The sequence below is a fragment of the Spermophilus citellus genome (genome assembly GCF_964194105.1).
Source record: "Spermophilus citellus genome assembly, chromosome: 15".
Lineage (NCBI taxonomy): Eukaryota > Metazoa > Chordata > Mammalia > Rodentia > Sciuridae > Spermophilus > Spermophilus citellus.
In genome coordinates, this window is record NC_138195.1 from 44,010,378 (window position 1) to 44,030,990 (window position 20,613).

General features: G+C 56.5%; 1 protein-coding gene across 1 annotated transcript in view; it reads left to right on the forward strand.

Moving 5' to 3' along the window:
• Positions 1 to 20,613, forward strand: part of LOC308634326 (uncharacterized protein) — a 91,580-nt gene that overhangs the window by 38,620 nt on the left and 32,347 nt on the right. Inside the window, exons 16-28 of the mRNA XM_081268143.1 lie at positions 6,341 to 6,385; positions 7,299 to 7,331; positions 8,106 to 8,132; positions 10,900 to 10,953; positions 11,954 to 12,040; positions 14,096 to 14,149; positions 15,036 to 15,080; positions 15,374 to 15,442; positions 16,479 to 16,502; positions 17,719 to 17,781; positions 18,730 to 18,774; positions 19,054 to 19,206; positions 19,722 to 19,820. Coding sequence (XP_081124269.1) covers positions 6,341 to 6,385; positions 7,299 to 7,331; positions 8,106 to 8,132; positions 10,900 to 10,953; positions 11,954 to 12,040; positions 14,096 to 14,149; positions 15,036 to 15,080; positions 15,374 to 15,442; positions 16,479 to 16,502; positions 17,719 to 17,781; positions 18,730 to 18,774; positions 19,054 to 19,206; positions 19,722 to 19,820 — 798 coding nt within the window. The remainder of the gene's footprint in view (positions 1 to 6,340; positions 6,386 to 7,298; positions 7,332 to 8,105; positions 8,133 to 10,899; positions 10,954 to 11,953; positions 12,041 to 14,095; positions 14,150 to 15,035; positions 15,081 to 15,373; positions 15,443 to 16,478; positions 16,503 to 17,718; positions 17,782 to 18,729; positions 18,775 to 19,053; positions 19,207 to 19,721; positions 19,821 to 20,613) is intronic.

A 20,613-nucleotide genomic window follows, 5' to 3' on the forward strand; every position in this document is an offset into this window, starting at 1 on the left:
TCTCTTGAATCCACGCCTGACAGCAGCCTTAGATCACCCTCGCCATGGTTTCTCTGGGATGGGGAGGCTGATCTCCTGAACTCCCTCCCTGAGCCCAGCAGCCCTCCCCTCCCTCTCTTCTCCCTGGGAAGAGCTCAGGTAGGAGGCTGAAGGGGGCGTGGTCACACCTGCTTGAAAGCTGCATTTGCTCCCACCCACCACCCCAGGGAGGAGCTGGAGCCCATGGGTGGGAATAGGGCTGAGACAGAGACCATGTAACTGCCCCTTGCTGTCAGGGCATGAGGGGACCCAAGGGGTCACGCATGGATCCACCACGGAGTGTCCCTTGACACATGTGCAGGGAGGTCTCTTTCAGCCCAGGGTAGAACTGAACTTCTCAGCCTGCTGAGGATCAGCCCCATCCACTGCTACCTTAACCCTACTGCTGGACTGGGCCTGGCGTCTTCTTAAAGGCCAGCAAGGCCAGCTTCTCCACCAGCTTCTCAAGACCAAAGCCCAGCGCAGTCTGTGCCCACTCGGGCCAGCCCTCCTGCCTAGACACGGCAAGCATCGCTGAACACCCACGTGGTACCGACTCCATCAAATACGCCGCAAGACACAGAATGTGCTCAAAGCATTGCCACCTCGGCTCCCTTTCAGGAGAGTCACTGTCAGACTACGTGGGTCACAAAACCTGAGGGGAGCTCATCTCCAAGTGTATCAGAGCTGGTACTCATCCCAAGTGGGGGTGCAGCTGCCGCCTCTGCCCTGGGGTGTTAAGCTTCGGGGTTCGCATGGAGAACCAGGCTACGGCTCCCAGTGCCTCCTGCAGGCTGCTCCAGACCAGAGGAGCCCGGATGCCAGTGCCACTGTTGACTGCCCTTGCTCCAGGAGGCGCCCAGGGAGGAGAGCCCAGGAGCAGCCCCACCTCATTCTCCTGTCGGAGGGTGCGATGATTCTGACCTGCCCGTCAGAACAAGGACCAGGACGTCACTCTACAACTATGGGCAGCGTTGTTATGACTGCCTTTCTGAGTCTCCCCTACAAGCAAGGCTGTCCCAGGCTCTCTACAAGCACCGTTTTCTTGTCTCCCTGTGACAGCCCCATGAGACGGGTCTCACTCCTACCCCATCTTACAGAAGAGCACCTCGAGGTTCATAGAGGCTCTCCCCCCGGCCCACAGACAAAAAGTGGCAGAGCCGGGGCTGCCTGATCCCAGAGCCTTACTCTGAGTGACTTTACTCCCTGTGTTGCTTGGGCCTCAGGGACCCCAGGATATCCAGTAAGCCTCCCCCTCGGTCCTTCCATGGGAGAAAGCAGAGGTGGAAGCTGTTCTCATAAGAAGGCCATGACTGGATGGAGGCCACCTGGCGCCTCCAGCCCTACCTGGAGGACCTGTGGCAGAATCACAGAGGACTTGTTGCCCTGTTCAGTCAAAGACTAAAGAAATGGAGTGCTTTTCCCACTAGCACCCCCCCCACACACTGATTCCCCAGGCGGTTGGGACTGTCCCTGACATCCAGTGCCACCAAGCAGCTTCTCTCCACCCTCTGCAACAGCTCCTCCTGAAGGTCCCTGCACCCCTGCTGCTCCCCAAGGGCCCGAGTGACCCCAGGCTTCCAGGGGCGTTCACATGCTGCAGAGGGCTCCGGACAGATGGGAATCTGTGGGGTAGGGACAGCATTTTCTTTCAAAGCCATGAAATCTCAGTGGGGATGTCCAGACCATTTAAATTAAAGCAGATCAGAAAACTGAGACACCAGCCCCAGATCTGAGGCCCCCCGGGGGCTGCAGGGACGCCAGCCCCCACCCCGTGCTCTCTGAGCCCGGTTTCTTCTGTACTCCAAAGTCCACAGATTAATTAGAGCTGACTTTTCTTTTTGGAACTAACTACAAAATCAACCGATCTCAAATTGAGATTACAAGCCAGCCGCCCTTCCAAAGCCCTGGCCTTCCATGGGGCGCCCGACCCCGGTAATTCCCTAGATCACTTCCTGCCGGCCCTAATTACCGGAGGACCTGGGATTTCCGTGGTTCCGGTCCTTATTGGTCTGGAGACTGGCTGGGGCAGGGAAGCAGGAATTGAGCTGTGTTTTTCCCGGAAGGGAGGCCTGGGAACTTTTTCTGGGGGGAGAAAGGCATGAGCGCCCCACCCCCATCGTTTCCAGTCCAGGGAAGGGCCCTGGTCCAGGCCTGTGCCTGCTGCTGCCTGCTGCGCCCCCAGCCCTCCACCACCCACTCAGCCAGGCCTTCCTCCTCCCCTGCAGAGAACAAAGGCTCCGTGTTCCTTGCCTTCAGCCCCGGCCCTCCCCACCCAGACCTCAGGTTACAGGGGTCCATCATGTCCTGGAGTTTCCTGGTCTGACCTTTGTTTGGCTGGGAGCTGACCTTGAAGCCCCCTACCTCCCTCTAGACCATCTCAGTCGCCAAGTCCCTGCCCAGCCCGTTCAACAGACAGTAAATCACCAATTGAGAAGCCACTCCTACAAGACCAGAGCGCGGCCAGGTGAACTCCACAGCACTTGCTCGCTCTGTCCTGTCTTGAAGGATGGGTCTTCCACCTAGAAGCTGCGCAGAACAGAGGACCTATTGATGCCACACTGCGCTCCCATGCAGCCTCCCCACCCCCACCTGGAGCCTGAGTGGCAGCTCTGAAGTGGAGGCTGGGACAGCCCTCTAAGACCAGCCAGGGCAACCTCTCTCCACCCCCAGGGTCCTCCCTGGGGGGCCTCCTCAGCTTCAGCAACTGCAGCCCACCTTTTCCAGGTCTTGGTTCTTGGCATCAAGTTTAAAGAGCCAGCCTCCCAGAGGGTGGCCGGTCACAGCTTCTGCCCTCACGCGCCACGCAGATGGACCAAGACTCTTTGTCACTCTTGGGACGCCCACTTCCCCAGCCACAGAATGACCCTAGATGGCTGAGAGCCCCTGGGGAGCCGGTGAGGTCCCCACTGGGAAGACAAGGAAGGGAGGAGCAGAGACAAATCAGAGCCCAGCAGCCCCTGAAGACCCGCCCAGTCCTGAGCCAGTGGATGGAAACTGCGGCAGACTCCTGACCGAAAACGTCCAAAATAAGAAAACAGAGACGGCTGTCAGAAAAGGAGCGCTCTGGATACATTCACAAGGACCAGCCACAAGGAAGGCCCCGCAATCAGAAGTGTGTCCCCATCCTCCTTCAGCCAGATGTCTCCTGCCTGTGTGCCCTTGCCCGGGTAACCCTAGACCCTGGAGGATAACCGTGGCCCCCTCTCACCTCATGCACAGTCAGGAAGCAAGGTCTCCTGGTCTAGGAGAGACCAGCACCACCCCCAGCCCCGAGGTCAGGCAGGGCCAAGCCCGCAGCCTGGGGCCCTGAGCCTGACTCTAATGAAGGGAGCTGCAGGGTGGGGTCACCCAGGAACCACTGCTTCCTGCCCAGCAAAGCAGGGGTGGAGCCTAGAGGGGGATCAAGAGAGCGTGGGTCATTTGCAGAATTAACAAACTTGACCCAGAGGAGAGGGAAGGGCGAGGGTCAGCCACCCTGCCGAGGAGGCCACCTTCCCAGGAGGCTCTGGGGAGCCAGGAGCACATGGTGTGTCTTTCCGTTCAAACCCACGTGGGCTGAGGACAACACCAGCGAGCCGAGACCCCTAACACTGGTTTTGCTCTGCACAGTCTCTTCAGAGATGAGCGTGAAGCAGGCCCCACCTTTCCATCTGCCCTCCAGTTTTAGGGTGCTTCTCCCCGCAATAGCTGTGGGCAGGAGGAGGGATGGCAGAGCCCCCAGGACCCCTCCCAGAACTGCATCTGCATTCACAGCTAAGACTCCCTCCCCAGCCGAGCCTTTATCTTGAGCTGTCAACCTAGAGAATGTCCCCACCTCTCCTAAGGGTGGTACAGAGGAGCCAGGACAGGGCTGGGTGGCGGGAGAAGGCGGGAGCAGGCCTCTGGTCTAATCTAACTGTGCAAATGAGGAGACTGGGGCAGAGAGGGCAAGTGGCTTGCAAAGAGTCATACAGACGCCCCAAAGGGCCGTGGGAAGAGGGGGGCTGGAACCTGGGGGAAGCTGAGGGAAAGAAGAAGGGAGGAGAGGCCCCTGAACAGTCAGGGGCACCTAAGATGATCTCCCACCTGTACCCCACCAAGGGATTCTATCTGGGGACTCCAGGATGAGTCAGCCTGGTGGAGCCAGTTGGAGTGTTAGCAGGGGACCCTAGTCCTTCAAAAGAAAGGGTGACGGGGCCCTCCACTGACGCTCCTAAGAAGGGCCTCTGAGCACCATTCCAGCCAACTTCAGACGAGATCCTGTCCCGCCCCCTGCTGGCCACAGTGCAGAGCTACATGCCAGGCAGGCCCAGAGGCTCTCAGGGCTAAGCAGCCCTCACTGTAAGTGAGCTGAGCTGCCTCCAACCCTAGGGATCACCGACCAGAGGAACCCAGCAGAGGGTGTTTGGTGCTTTGAGCTTGCTGCGATGATCTGGTGGAGGCAGATGGAGCATCGGTGTGTCTGACGTTGGGGCAGCCAAGGGAAACAAGTACCTGGGCTTCAACAGGCAACAGACGTGTGTTCAAAGCCCTACTCTGCACCAACCTGGCAATCACCCCAGCCTCTCTGAGCCACTGTTGCTTACCCCATAGACGGGAAGAGCATCGCTCCAAGAGAGAAAGGACACTTGGAGACCCTGTAGCTGGAGAATGGAAAGTGAGGACCCCAGAGCCGGACAGGGAGTATGCAGGAGGCAGCTGGGCCTCGCTCTGCTCTTTCCATAAAGTGGGACTTAGCAGCTAGGGCAGACCTGGCTGCCTGCTGGCCTGCTGTGGCCCCCGCCTGAATCCGGCTCTGCCCTCCCCCATCTGTGGATGAGGGACATTGGTCATGGTGAAGGAGGGCTCTGGCATTGGGAGGTAAAAATTCAGGCACTGAAGAGGATGAAGGTGAAGCCATCCCAGGCACACGTGACTCTGGGTGCAGATGGCAAATGCGAAGTGCTGATGTGAGGAGCCAACAAGGGCCATCAGGGGTCACAAAGGGCTTCATGGAGCCACGGTGTTGGGCCAGGGTTTTGAGTTGAGGAAACAGCAGAAAGGCATAGAGTCATGAGACTGGGTGGTGTTTCCAGCAGTGCAAATAAGAGCCGATGCACACCAGGGGACCAGGGGACCAGGCCAGAACGGAGGTGGCCCTTTTCCTACAGTCAGTACTGGGCAGTGGGTGTTGAAGTAGGGGAGTCTCATGACCCAGCCTGTGTGTGGGAAGCTCGCCTGGACTCCTGAGTGGAGGAAGAGCGGGAAGTCACACTAGCCATGGCCAGGAGAGGGGCAGACCAGCAAGTCCCGTAAGATGGCAGAATGGGCAGAGTGGACAGCTGGAAAGCTAGGGGGCTGGGGGCAGGTGGGACCAGGTGACCCTCTGCCTTGAGAAGCCGGAGGGGCTTGCAGCCTGGTCCATGGACCACAGCACTCAGACCCCATAGGACGGCTCCCAGGAGCAGGGTCTGTCAGGGCTCTGGTGGCCCATGGCATAGACTTCAGGTGGAGGAGGCTACGGCAGACTGGGAGCTTCACCTATTGCTGGACAACATCCTGGTCCCGGCTGCAGCGTCCTGCTGGGGCATCCTGTGGAGTTCAGCTCATGGAGACAGAGTGGCCCTCCCCCTCCCCCGACATGGCAGGCTATGTCTTGGCCCACTCACCTCCTCGTGGCGTGTCCCCTCTTTCTGGTCTTACTCCTCCCCCATGGATCTGGAATTTTCAGGGGGAGACAAAGAGGTTGAAGATAAAGAGGGGCAGAGCAAACCTGTGACATCCCAGACAGGTGACAGTTCAGCAGGAGCCTCTGGATGAGCAGAAACAGGAAAGGACACCGAGAGATAGATGGGCAGCACCCAGGCCCAGACCCACTGGTCCTGGGAAGCATTAGACCCAGGTGACGTGGGAGGGAAAAGACCTCAGATGAAGAGAGGCAAGGCCTCCCTGGCCCAGCTGACAGGTGCCATGCTGGGAAGCCTGCTGGGACAAAAATGGGGAACAACTCCCAGACAGGGGCCGAAGGGAAGGTTGTCACTGGTTAGCAGCCACTGGGCTGCGCCACGCTCCAGGCCCTGCCTGGTCACAAGGTGGCAGTAGATCTTGAGCACGTCACCTCCCACTCAGATTCCACTGGACAGGCCTCTGTGGGGGCCCTTCCTACTCCATCTGTAACTTGGTCCTTCTGCAAGTTGACGTCACTTGGCCAAGGGCAGTGGCCCACGTGGCTGCACCCACAGCAGGGTCCTCAGAGCCCGTGTACCAAGCTTCCAGCCAGGCGGGTCTTGCTGACTTCCCTGCAAGCCACAGGCCCGGCGTCTGGTCCCCTTCTCATTGTTTTTCTTCTTTCTTCCTCCAGGGAGAACGGGGTATGCCAGGGATGCCGGGCAAGCACGGAGCCAAGGTACCTGTCACTCGCACACCCCAGGCAGTCCCCGAGGCCCCTCCCCGGTGCCCAGCCCTCTCTCCCAAACTCTGGGGAATCCCCAGGGTCAGGCTCCTTTGTGGGCCTCCTTCCTCTCTCACCCTGCTGGGTGCACACTTCCTTCCTGGACCCTCTCCCCTGCAGCGCTTGCCTGTCCCCCAGGTAGGGGCAGGTGGGGCTCTATTTTGGCCCACAAGTGATCCCTCACCAGTGCCCCCACCCACGTGGCCAGGTCTCCTCCTGGGACATCTGGTCATAAGGAGACTCTCAGATGACTCAGCTCCGGCTGTGGTCCCCAAGTAAGAAGCAGGGACCCTTCGAAAATCACCTCCCCCCTCCCCCCTGGGATTTACTAAGTAGCACTTTGGGTCACCTGTTCACCTACGGTACGTCATCTTGCATTAATATAAAAGTGGGGTTCATTCTCAGTCATCCCTAACCCATGAAGGCAAAGGACCAGAGAGTTCTGGGGGAGCTTGACCCCACATCCACACTCCAGATTAACAACCTGATCAAACCAGTCCCTTTGTTTTGTGTCATCTGCAATTCTCCCCTCCCCCAGGGGCCTCATTCTAGTCCCATCCCCTCCATCTCCTCCTTCTTTCATGTTCCAGTGAAGCCCCTCTTCCCTCTCAGGGACACCCCGTGGAGCCCTGTCTATCAACCCATGGGTCCCTGCAGTGCCTCTGTAGAAGCCTGGCAGGCTGGGTGGCCTGAGCCTCATGACCAGTGTGCCCACTCCGTGCAGGGCACTCTGCAGGGGCGGGGGTGCTGGGCTCCAGCAGAAGTGCACAGTCCTCCTTTACCCCCTCCCCACCCCCGGAAAAGGCTAGCGTGTCCTCGTGCTGCCCCAACCTAGGAAGCTTTCATACCATTTTTTTCTTTCTGCCAGGGGGCTCCTGGGATCGCCGTGGCCGGAATGAAGGTCAGTAAATCCTGAAATTCCACACAGGGCAGGTTGGGAGAGCTGGCTTGGGAGGTCAGCTGCAGCAGCAGGGGCTCCATGGCATGGTGGCTGGACTGAGGAGAGGACAGACAGGATCAGGAAACATTTTCCTCAAAGCAACATTCATGCCAGATGCACCACCTTAAGACAGATGTTGATGTCTTACAAAAAAGTAGTGAAGCTTTGCCAGCCCTCACAAGCCTGCCAGTGCACAAAGGGAAGCCAGTTCTTTGCCATGTGCTCTAAAATTCAGCAGCTCCATGCTTCTGAAGCTTCAGAGAGGATAGCAGGAGTGATTCTCCTGAACCCCCACCCTAAGCACCCATTCAGTTGGCAAGAAGAGGCACCTTGGAAGAGATTACACAGGACTAGGGGGCGCTGTGTCCAAACCAAATATCCATCCCTTCCTCTCCTTCCTTTGGGTTCCCTGCTCAGGCTCACATGTGGCACCCCCTCATCTGGGGGAAGGGTAGGACCCTCTAGGGACCCACAGCCCAGGAGGTCTCCCATAGCCTGGGGCTGCCTGCCGGAGCAGAGGAAAGCCTGGAGTGGCCCCATGTCCCACTGACACCCCCACATACCCACAGTACCTTAGCCTTAGTTCTCTCTCTCTCTCTCTCTCTCTCTCTCCCTCTCCCTCTCCCTCTCCCTCTCCCTCTCCCTCTCCCTCTCCCTCTCCCTCTCCCTCTCCCTCTCCCTCTCCCTCTCCCTCTCCTTTCTTTACCTATTTCTGCCTTTTTTTTTTCCACACAGGGTGAGCCAGGGACCCCAGGAGCCAAGGTACTGAAGCAGAGGGACCGTTCTGGGCTGCATGGAGCATCGGTCGGTCGGTGGTGGGGTGGTGGGAGGAGCTGCTGTGGTTTGCTCTTGGCCCCCTGAGGACAGCCCAGGGCTCTTCCAAGCAGAGAAGGGTCCTCTTGTCAGGAGCACCCTGCCAATGCCCTCCTCTTCCCCAGATCCTGGTCTGTATGCGTGCCACGGTTGTCTTCTGCACTTGCAGGGCTCTTTCTTTGTTGTCTAGGACAAGAAGAGATGTCGCATGAATTTTTTTTTCCTCCATGGTTTGAGAAATGTGGGGTTAAAAGTATCACACTGATTTCTGTATTTCAGGCCCTCTCACTACCTTTAAAATGCTAAATGAGCATTGGAAAGTCCAAAAAGAAAAATATCTTATGCAGCACTTTCAAAACTTCTTTTAGACAAGAGCACCCCTTCATTTAAGAGGAGAAGTTTAGGGGACCAATCTCCTGGGAGTGCTAATCTTTGATCACTGCCAACCACTCCCCTCCCCTCGCTTATCAATATCTTATTCAAAGGGGACCCAGGAGCAGCAGGGGAACCTGGGGCCCCCAGGTTTACCCAGAAAGAGGGGGCAGTGGGTAATAGATGGTGTCTTGAGCTTGAGCCCCTCACCTGGCTTCACTGGCCCCTGTTGTGTCCCTGTGGCTGATGTTCCCTGCAACATGCTGCCGGTCACGTGTCCCAGGAAGAGGGGACTGGCAGGTGGCCCAGAAGAGCTGCAGAAACTCACACTTGAGAACACACAGCCCTCTTGGAAGCCCTCAGCTCCCCAACAGAAGCCCAGCAGGCAGGAGAGCCTGTGTCCCCGTCCTGTTCCTGGAGGATCTCCTAGGCTGGACCCACATCCTTCCCCTTTAGACATGGCCCATTCTGGTCAAGGCACAACGGAGACCAGCCCAGCAGGACAGGACTCACCTCCCTCCCATCACAGGGCACCACCTGGCCCTCCTTGGGCAGCTCCCGGCCATTTACCACTCAGCCTCTATACAAGGGCACACAGAAAGGGGGTGACATCGAGAGCCTTAATGTGGCATCTTTTGTGGCTCCAGCTAGAAAGTTCTTTGAGATATCTGACCAAATTTTGCTCCCAGAGCACCCGGTTTGTGCTAAATTTGAGCACCGCTGTCCCTCAGCTCTGTTTAGACAGGAATTTCTCATGTCACACTGCTGGGATGCTTACCTGACCTCAGACACTGCTGTGGACTAAATTGTGTCCCCAAGATTCTAGGTCCAAACCCTGACACCAGGATGACTGTACTAGGGAACAGGAGATAATTAAGGCCAAACTAAGTCATAAGCGTGGTCTCCTAATCCAAGGGGTGGCCCTGTAAGGGAAAGAGAGATCTTTCTCTCTCTCTCTGCCCTGTGAGGACACAATAAGAAGGCAGCCATTAGCCAGTGAGCAGGCCTCACCCGACTCAGCCAGGCTGCACCCTGGTCTCAGGCCTTCCAGCTTCTGGGGCATGTGAGACAGACTTCTGCTGTTGAAACTGCCCAGGCTATGGGATTGTTCCAACAGCCCGCAATGAGTAATGTAGTCCCAGTGAAGGAAGAAAAGATTGTGTGGATAGGAAGCAGAGCAGCAGGTGACCCAGGCTGGACCCGCTCAGCAAAGGTCGTCCACAGCCAGGTGACCTGCTGGGCCCTGGCTTGCTTCTGTGAAATGAAACTGGGGTTCAAGTATCTCTAAGGGCCTTTCTAATTCATGTCGTAGGGAGAAGGTGGTGAGAGACCTGCTGTATCAAAGTACCCCAGACTAGGGTATAGAACAACAGAAGTATGTTCTAGAGGTTCTAGAGGTTCAAAGTCCAAAGCCAAGGTGTTGGCAGGGATGCTTCCTTCTGGGTGCTAGGAGGGAGAATCTGCCTGTGCCTCTCTCCTAGCTGCTGGTAGTTTGGGCCATCTTTGGTGACCCCTGGTTTGCAGAACTATCGCCCCACCTCGGCCTCCACCTCACAGGGCTTTCTCCCTAGGTGTGTGTCTGCAGGCCCCTAGCACACTGGATTAGGGGCTCACCCTAGCCCAGTACGACCTCATCTAAACCAATTACATCTGCAATGACCCTGGTTCCAAATAAGGTCACACTGTGAGGCACTGGGGACTAGAACTTCAACAAGGGAGCTTGGAGGGAGATAATTTGACCCACAACAGGACACAAACTTCTCAAAATATTCCTTCGAAAAGAAGGTTTCAGTTAGATGGGTTTTGTCTTCCTAGAGGTAGGAGGAGGTGGGCAGAAAGGTCAGGAGGGAGACTCTAAGGGACAGACGATGAGGACATGAAAAAGAGCACAGCAGATTCAGGAGAGAAGGGGTCCCCCAAGCAGTGGGTCTCCAGACTTCCCGCTCTCCCCAGAAGGGTCTAAAGGCTGCTGGCCTTTGTTATGGTCTGTGACCAGTGTCACTCCTCCGTCACATGAGAGAACTTGGATTATAAGGGTCATAAGGATGGCAAAGCTTCCCGTCAGGCTCCACTCCTCAATGTTGTTAGCCACCGACCCTTTTTCACATTACAAAGAGCCCACTGAGGAGTGTTCCACAGAACACACTTTGAGAAACGCCACATAGTGTTGCTATGTGAGAGAGCAGGGATGCAGTTTGTCACTAGTGTGAAGTGGCCCAGTGAAGGAGCCAATCCAAATGGGACCTGGAAGTGGAGCCCTTGAGAGAACAGCCCAAGGAGGGCCAGGTAGGAGCGAGGAGAGCAAGGCCCAAGACACTTCCCACCCCGTACTGTCTCCCCGCAGGGCGAGAAGGGGGCTGCCGGCTCCTCTGGGCTCCCCGGTCTTCTGGGACAGAAGGTAGGTGTGTGCCAGCTCTGAACGGTGGGCTCCCTGCCAGGCCCCTGGTCCTTCCTGGTCCCACACATTTCCTGGGGCCTCACATTAGAGGTGTCCCTCTACCAAATCGGGGAGAAGGGGCCACAGATAGGCTCTGGTGTACCAAAAATCTGCCCCAATACAAAAATCTAGGTAGCTATAACCTGAGGAGATTTCTTTTTTCCTCCTCCTTCTTCTTTTGGTACCAGGGCCATCTGAACACATTGTGGCCCCAGGGCACCCAGTTTGTGTTTACGTATGAGCACAGCTTGACCCTTGAGCCACATCCCCAGCCCTTTTTAGAGACGGGGTCTCACTGAGATGCTTAGGGCCTTGCTAAGTTGCTGAGGCTGGCTTTGAACTCACAATCCTCCTGCCTCAACCTCCTGAGCTGCTGGGATTACAGGTGTGCGCCACCCTGCCCGGGAGAGATGTCTTTGTACATGCTCTGAAAACCTGCCCACAGTCCACAGCTCTGAAGGATATTTCATTTTACAGAGACTCAAGGCCACATGTGTCTGGGGAGAAGTGCACAAGATGGGCACCTTGGGAAGTCACGGTACACCTCAGCCTGCTAGAGGCTCTGAGCACCCACAGCAGAGGAGCTGCCAAAGCTTCCCGTCAGGCTCCACTCCTCAATGTTGTTAGCCACCGACCCTTTTTCACATTACAAAGAGCCCACTGAGGAGTGTTCCACAGAACACACTTTGAGAAACACCACATAGTCGCAGGAGCTGATAGGTCTGTGGTTTCAGTTGTAATCCTGTCCCGCCTCAGTGACCAGGGCCACACTTTCAATGCACAGCACACCAGGGATCTGGAGCCCAGAGCTAGAGCCCATGTGCCCATAGTGTCCTCCTGCACTCAGCAGAGCCCAAGGGGTGGCCTCCTGCCTCGTCCTCTGGCTGTAAGGGGAGGAAGGAGGAAGCAGCAGGTGAGGGAGCTAGTGGAATGGTGAAGTAACCCTACCTTCCACCCCCAGGGAGAGAAAGGTGACGCTGGCAACTCCATTGGAGGAGGCAGGGGTGAGCCCGGCCCCCCAGGGCTCCCTGGGCCCCCAGGGCCAAAGGTGAGTTCAATGTCAAGGGAGATGTTCGTCTGCCGTCTTTACCTTCTGTGTGTTCTCAGGCCTAACATCCTGGACGCCTCCCCTTCTTTAGCCTTCTCCTGGTTTTGCCCAGTAGATTTCTAGAAAAGTATGGACCAAGGTCCTGCTTCTAAGCAGGTGACCAACCCTCCAGGAGCAGTGTCCCCCTGGGCAGATGGATGGTCCCCCACGCATTAACTGAGTCAGGGACTGAGAGCTTCAGGCCTTAGCACAGCCAGGAGCCCTCACCTGGTGCAGACACGCTCTGGGGGAGGAGGAGGGCAGGGCAGAGTGGAGGGGGCAGCTGTATACGGACCACCCTCCCTCACCTTTCACTGGCTGAAACTGAGGTGGTAAGGTCCGGGTTTCCCAGAGCTGATGTGTCCTGTGTTATCTGATTATTTCTGCAGCACAGGAAATGAAGGGGAGTCTCTCTAGCTCTTCATATTGTTGTAGGGACAAACGAGGCAAGGCACTGAAGACAGCAGAAACAGTTTTATTTGGCTGCAGCCAGGTTCAGAGGGCACAGCTTTTGCTGTGATCAATCAATCCCCTGAACCCTGAGTTCAGGGAGTTTCAGAGTTTTATACTCAGCATGGAAGGGGAGGGGCTCAGAAGTTCACAGTCTGCAGAAGTTCACACAAAAGCAGCTTTTTCTTTCACTGTTCTGGGCAAGTTAACCCTTCAAGGACAACACCTGAGAAGGGGAGAAAGCTTCTTCTCCCCTTTCTTTCCTCCCCCTGCCAGCTGTTACCATGGAGCCCCATTGTAACTTATCTTAAAAATGTAGACATCTTTGTGAAGCCCAAGGCCAGAGGCCTTGTTTGCACATTTCTAGAAACTACTATACTGGATACATGTTGGTGAAAATCTAGTAAGGGGCTGTCCAGCACCTGGAGTGCTGTCATCTTCACGGCCAGTGGCCAAGTAAAACAGGGCGACACGAAAATAGGAAGATTATCTACATTGAACTCTTTTGTAGAGACTCTTTTGCTGACAGTCCTAAAATCAGCCATGGTGAAGATTTTTGGAGAAGCCCAGTTAAGACTTTTCTGTGGAGAAAGGGGGTGCCACTTCAATATCTCTAATGATCTGACGCAATGTGCTCATTCAGTGCATCGACATCCCCCACGGGCCTGCCACGGCTGGCCCTGCATAGCAGGGGGGCTACAGGGAACCTGCCCTTGGCTCACTCTCAATCTAGCAGGAGAAGCAAACCTGTGATTCAAAGGTAGAATGTAGGGACCCCAGTGTCCCCAAAGGCAGGCAAGATGAATGGTGGGCAGGGTCTCCCGCCAAACGCCACATACGCCCTGATTGGCTGGAGCAGCAGCTTTGCCGAAGGCAGCCCTGCCCGCCCCCTACTCACCCACTGTCCCGAGGGCTGTCCCATGAGTCACAGGCAAGGGGCTGCCACAGATTGGATCTCCTCTGGAGCTTGAGCAAACTTGGCCACCACTGTCTGCATCTTGAAGCAAGAGGGAGGGACAGCCACAAGGCTGGGTCCCCAAACTCGGGCCTGCTTTCCAGGTCCAGGAGAAATGTCCAATAAGTGAAGCACTTGGAGCGGGCCTCCTCCCATCCCACCCTGCACCCCCTGTCCTGGGCTCCTGCAGCCTCCTCCCCACATGCCCAGGGGCCCCATGCACCCCTCTGTCACCCAGGCAGGACTCCCCAAGATGTGACATCCCAAGTGCTCCAGACTCCCTGCAGGTGGGCTGATGGTGACCCTCAGTCCAGTTGGGGGCTGTGACCCTGCTGGGCCTGTGTGTACCAACCAAGGGCTGAGGAGGGCCTGGACGGCAGGTGGACACGGTGAATGGCACAGAGCTCAGAGGAGGAGGGGAGGAAATAGAGGGCTTCCAGAGGGAGGTGAGGCCCAGGCTGGGCCCAGGAGGGGGATCGGGACGGTGTCAGTTAATGAAGCCCAAAGACCGTGATGCCCCAAACAGGAACAGCACGGTCTGCTTTTGTCCCCTCGAGCAGCTGTCCCAGCCCCTCTTCCTGACCTCACACCGTGTCTCTCTTCCTCCCCAGGGAGAAGCGGGTATGGATGGCCAGGCCGGCCCCCCTGGACGACAAGGAGACAAGGTACAGAGGCCCCACCTTTGACAGCTTGGGAGTGCCAGCCCCGGCTCAGGGAGCAGCCCTGTTGTCCCTGACATGGAGCCTGGGGCACAAGGTTGACTGGCCATGACCTCCCACCTCCATCTTTCTGGTCAACTTGGGCCTCAGAGAACTACCACTGGAGGGAGGGGGATAGGGGGCAGTTCCTCAGGGGTGACAGCGGCTCCACGATCCACCAGCCAAGGTTACCTCTTGCCTTCTCGTCACTCTCTATCTTGATTTTTTTCTTTATTTTCCATATTAGCCTTATCCCAGAGAAGCTAGAGCCGTGGTTTGTTTTTCACAGTTAGCACCATGTTTCACCCATTCCATGTCCACCCCTCACTCTGGAAAGCGGGTGACCCTGCAACTGCACCTGTGTCCTCCTCACACCTTCTCCGGCCCCCAGGTGTCATCCTGTAGGCAGGGTCCTTCACAAGGAGAGTGGGCAAAGAACCATAGGGGTCCTCAAAGAACCAGGCAACGGGCCACAAGTGACAGAGCCCTTGCTACCTGTACAGAACGGAAATGGGAGAAAAGAAGAGCCAGGTCCCTGCTCCCAAGGAGGTAGCTCCCAAGGTCAAGGAGACAGGAGAGAGAGGTGTGCAGAGGAACAAAGGGGAGTCACTAACAACTAACATAAGACAGAAAGAAGCAGGAGCCCAGAGGAACGGGGAGGAAGAGAGGACGTGGCAGGTGTCCAGGGGATGTTCTCTGAAGGGGCGGAGCCTGCATTTTGATGGGCAGGGAGGTCTGAGTCTTGTTGGCCTCTGAGCCCCTCTGCGGCCCCTAACACAGGGCTTAAGTGGGGACCCGGTTTCTCCTGCACCCAGCTTTCTCAGCCCATTTCACTCATTTTGTCATACAACAGGGGCAGCCCGGAGCCGCTGGAGAACAGGGACCAGCTGGCCCCAAGGTACATCACCTCTCACCTGGAGTCAGTGGGGAGCCACTTGACCTGAGCTCCTGAAGGGGAGGAAGGGAAGAGGGTGCGGCCCCAGGTGGGAGGTCAGATGGCCACCGTGATGGGGCTCACACTCCTCCAGACCTCTAGTCCCCAGTACTCAAACGGAGGCAGCTTCCTTTGCCGTAGTACCTAGCCTCCTCTGCAACCCTGACAGTCCGCCCCAGAAGATGTGGCCAGTGTGGACAGTGGGCCCTCAGGCCCTCCCGGTCCAGGCCCTAGTTGAGATCTCATCTGCCTTGTAGGGCTCCAAGGGCGAACCAGGGAAGGGAGAGATGGTGGACTACAACGGAAACCTCAACGAGGCTCTCCAGGTGGGTGGACCACAGCCCAGAGCCGAGCCCTGGAAGTCCTCATGGACCTCGGCCCTGACCTCCACACAGCTGCCTTGAGGCCCTGCAGCCAGGCCGTGGACAGGGCTTCCAGGAAAGAGTCACTCCTGAGGCCTCTCCCCTGGTCTCCCGCTGTGCAGCCTCCAAGCACATGGCCCCATTGTTTGTGGCATCAGGTGGCCTGGCTCTCTGTCTGAGCCCTGCTGGCCAGTTACCTGGCTCTGGGCAGCTGAGAACTCATTGGAAACATCCCAGCACCCACAGGGTGCTGCCCCTCCAGGGCTCTGGCACCTAACTCCCCTTTCACGGGGTACATTCTGTCTTCCTGGAGCATGTCTCCTTTGTGTGTCAATTTTACCCTATTTCAAGTTCATACGCTCCCCACCTTTTAAAGCAGGTGCCTCCGCCTTGGCGCTGTGGACACTGGGGCTGGACCATCATTGTGGTGGGGTGGGGAGGCTGCCCGGTGCATTGTGGGATATTGAGCAGCATCTCTACCCACTCACTGCTGTGAGCACCCCACCCTCAGCTGTCACCCCAAAATATGTCTCCAGATGTGACCAAAGGTCCCCTGGAGGACATAACCCACCCCAGGTTGAGAACCACTTCTTCAAAGGAATGTGTGTGTGTGCGTGAATCCAGTCCTAAGTTGTAAAGGATTTTAAACCAAGGATCATCCCACCCATCTCTCTCTGGAGTAGTTCTAGGCTCTGCTGTGCTGTGTCTATTTAAGGGAGAGATGGTGTAAGCCTGAGGCTCTGGGAGAGGAGGAAAGACCAAGGGAGGGCCCCAGCAGGTGGTTACAGAATCAGGGTGAGAGGGTGAAGGGCCGAGAGACTACCCGGGCCTGTATAATGCCTGCTGCGCTCTGTCCAGATTACAGACGTTGAGGAGAGGAGGGGAGGCCCCTGTGAGGGTTTGCCTCCACCCTGCCCTCAAGGGGCCATGATTGGGCAGAAGGGATCTTGCAGATGGCCCTGGACTTGCTCTTCAACTAACTGCCTGTTGTTTTTCTTAGGAGATCCGAACACTGGCCTTGATGGTGAGTCTCCGCTCACTCGCTTTCCTGACCCTCGCTGGGGATGGAAGTAGAGTCCAGAAGCAAGAACTTGAATTCTTGCCTCCAGAAAGTGCACACTTGGTCCCTGGGTGCCACTGGTCAGAGGGTGTGCTGTGCCTGGGGCAGGGGCAGGACTGGAGGTGGGCCCCTGGAGCTGCCCAGCCCTGGGTCAGGGCTGCCCTCGGTGATGGCTCTTCACCAGTGCAGCTGTGCGCTCAGGTGTAACTGGGCTGTTTACTGCTGTGTGGTGGAAAGAGCAGGATCCAGGAGGATGCTTTTCTTTTTCTCCTTTTATCTGAAAAACCCGTAGCAAGTCTCCACATGTCCCTATTTTCTAGAAATCGAGCTCATTATCTGCTCTCAGGAAACCAGTGAATTCCACACTGGGTTTTGCACATGTGTCTACTCGGTAAATATTTGCAGTTAAAACAGACACCACTAAGTTTAACTCCCCAGGCAGAGAGGGAAGGCAGGACCCTAAAGTCCTCAGACTAGGGGAATTTCAGTTCACCTCATATTTCCCATTCACTTAGAGATGACACAAACTCAGAACCAAACACCACCTCTATGACGATCCAGGGTCAGACATCGGTATAAACTATGCGATTCTGGAGTCAAGGAACTTCATTTGGAGACCTTAAAATATATCATGTGAAATAACATAGAAATAAAACTTTCCTGCAAACTATTTTTTTTCTTTTAAAGTCAATCTTAGGTATAGCCTCCAATAAAATAGATCCATTTTAAGTATAGCGTTTGATGAGCTTTCACAAATGTAAATATTTGTATGCATGACCCCAGTCACTATAGGAAGCCCGAGCTGGGCAGTGTGCTGTATGGTAAACCATGCATCGCCTGTTCATGGACAGGTGTTTGGGCTGTTTCTTGATGACCTAAGTCATGGTTGGGAAAGTCAAATTTATCTTTTTGGAGCCCCAGTGGGAAGGGCCTCAAGGGAAAAGCTGTTGGCCTTGGCTGTGTGCCCCCCCCCCCCAACTTCAATCCAGATACACCTGTGCTTATCGGTTTGCACTGGGGACTCCCTATGTTCCCCCCACCCCCCAAAAAAGTTGTTTCTACTAACAAAGACGTTTGAAAATGACTGATCCCTGAAGGCCAGCCTCTACCTCAGCCCTCTGGTGGTGGGCCACCCTCCTGTTTGGAAACCTCTTCCACATGCCTTTCCTTTCTCTCCTAGGGGCCTCCTGGTCTACCTGGGCAAATAGGCCCCCCCGGAGCTCCAGGGACCCCAGGCCAGAAGGTAAAACTACCTTGACAAGGGGACAAAGACCCTGCAAGGACATTGCCTCCCTGAGCAAGGGACCTCAGGGCCACCCCTCGTCCTGTGGCCCCCACCTTCCCAGGATTCTCTGTGCCACTGTCACGGCCGTGTGGCTCCTCTCAACCTTGGGCTCCGTCATTCCTCCCTGGCTGTCTGTTGTGGGGGTCCTTGCAGGCAGACACCCTGCTCCAGCAGACCCACAGCTGGGACCCCGAGCCACCCCCAGGGAAGGTGGCATTTGAGCCCCTCCCCACTCACCCCTCCATCCCTCGCTGCCTTTGCTTTCCTTTATCCTCCCATCCTTCGCCCACCCACCCCATGCTTTGTCTTAGAAGGACTGTCCCTCTGTCCTCTGCCCAGTGATCCCTTCCCCTCTTCCCTAACTTTCAAAGACTTCCCATCTTCCCAGACCAACTCAAAAGCCACCTCCTCCTTGAAGCCTCCCCGGCCTGGCCCATCAGGCAGAATTCACACCCTCCCTCTCTGAGATACCTACATCACCTTATCACACCTTCCTCACCTCCTCCTCCTCCCTGACCTAAAGAAGTGGGTGGGTGAAGATGCAGGGAGCCATGGGCAGCCGGGCCAGGAGGGCTGGTTCAGAGGGGACAGGGATGCCCAGGGTTCTCAATGACAACAGTGCAAGGTTGCAGCTAAAACTCGGACCATGGAGCCAGGATGCCCTGACCCGGATCCCGGTTCCCTTCACCACTGAATGTGAGCCTTGGGTGCATACTGTGTGCTTTGGGGTCCTGATCTGTAAAAGACACAAAGAAAGCACATATCTCCCAAGACTGCAGTGAGAATCAAAATGCTTGCACTCTGGGAGAAAGTGCAGAGAAAGATGCCTGTACCCAGGAAATGGTGCCTAAGTGACGTTGTTATTGTCTCTGCTCTGAGAGTCACCTTCAGTTGTTCTGGCCACAGGGGGAGATCGGACTGCCAGGCCCTCCAGGACACGATGGAGAAAAGGTAAGAAGAGCCAGACAAGCCTCTGAAACGGCCTTGACCAGGGTGAGGGCAAAACGAGGCTCTGGAACAGGCCCAGCTGTGCGCCCTCAGGGGATGCAGGAGGGGGCAGGAGAGCTGGTGCTGCAGCCCCAGAAGGAGCACTAAGAGCCAGCCTAAGGGGCTCCCTTTGCCAGCTCCAAGCAAGAGCAAAACTCCAGTCCTTGGACCCCCGTTCTGCTCCATCCTCCCCCCCTTTTCTCCACTCATATGCCTAAGAAGCACTACTGATGTTTTCTAAAGGGACCTCGAGGCAAACCAGGAGACATGGGCCCCCCTGGCCCCCAAGGACTCCCAGGAAAGGATGGGTCTCCAGGAATGAAGGGAGAAACCGGATCCCCAGGGAGCCCAGGAGAGAAGGGGGAGAAAGGGGAGACGGGCCCGGCAGGCTCTCCGGTGAGTGGCAGGCCGGCTGGCCCTCCCTGTGCGTGACCCCTGCATGCCCGCCCTTGGCTCTGCCCAATGCCAGCTGCTGGCTGAGCTGGAAACCTGGAGGCAGGAATCCGGGGCAGGGGATCCTCTGAGACACCTTCATGCCACTCACTTTATGAAGACCAGCTTCCTGACTCAGGCCAACCTAACTCCTGTTCTGTCATTGTCCTGGGGAAATTCCCTGAGCCTTGCAGAGCCTCAGTTTCCTTCCCTGGACACCTCATGGGTCTCTGGAAAAGAGAGAGTCCTGGGCATAAAACTGCCTCTTGGGAAGGCAGGCAGAGCCCCATTCCCACAAGAGGTTGCATGCAGGAGTCCTTGTCCCCTCCAGCAAGGCTGCTGACTTGATCTGTGAAGTGGGTGCCCTCCTAAGCACTCACCTTGGAGGAACGGAGCCATGAATGTGTGCCCTAGATGGCCACAGGTGCTCGGCATCACCACCCTGAGCTTCACTAACAGAGACCTTTGTCAATCTGTAGGGTCTAGACGGCCCAACTGGGGAGAAAGGAGAACCCGGTGGCCAAGGGAGGCCCGGAGCGACAGGATTGCCTGGCCCCATCGGGCTCCCGGGATTCACAGTAAGGCCAGAGGGCAGGGTCCTGAGGGTGTTGGCAGACTGCTGCAGTTGAAGCCACATGAGCCGCCAGCCTAGGGTGCCTGGCACCGTGACAAAGCTACATTAGCCCCGAGCCCGCCCACCCAGCCTAGGGGGTCCTCTTGACGAGCAGCTACTGGATCTGAGTGCACACAGGTTCTAGTCTCCTCAGCACACAGCACGGTGACCTCTGTCTTTAGGGCCAACCTAGTCCTAAGGTGTAGCACCTGGGACCTGGACTTTCCTTCTTGGGGTGGAAAGAGCCTTAGAGGCTGATGTCCCCCAACACATCCTCTCTGGGGTGGGGCGCTGTTCATTTCCTGTGGCTGCAAAACAAATCACCACAAGTTTAGCAACTTAAAACTACGCACATTCACTGTCACCGCTTCTGTGGGTCTTTCCTGGGTCTCACAAGGCTGTGACCAAGGTGTCAGCCCGCTGTGGTCTCAGCTGGAGCCAGGGGCCCTCTCCCCAGCTCACTGGCTGGTGGCAGAATCCAGTTCCTTGTCATCGTAGGACCAAATCCCTCAGCTCCTGGAGGACAGTCCCCTGCCACCTGGCCCTCCCCGTGGGAGGCAGTTCACAGTACAGCAGCTTGCTTCTTCAAGGTCAAGATCAACAAGAGGGTCCCTAGTACAGCAGGGCAGAGCCGTGTGTGTGTGTGTGTGTGTGTGTGTGTGTGTGTGACATGTCTGCAACACAAGCTCAAGATGTCATACGTTTTTGTGTATCACAGGTACATGGTAATCGTAACATGCTCTCAGGAGTGACAGCCA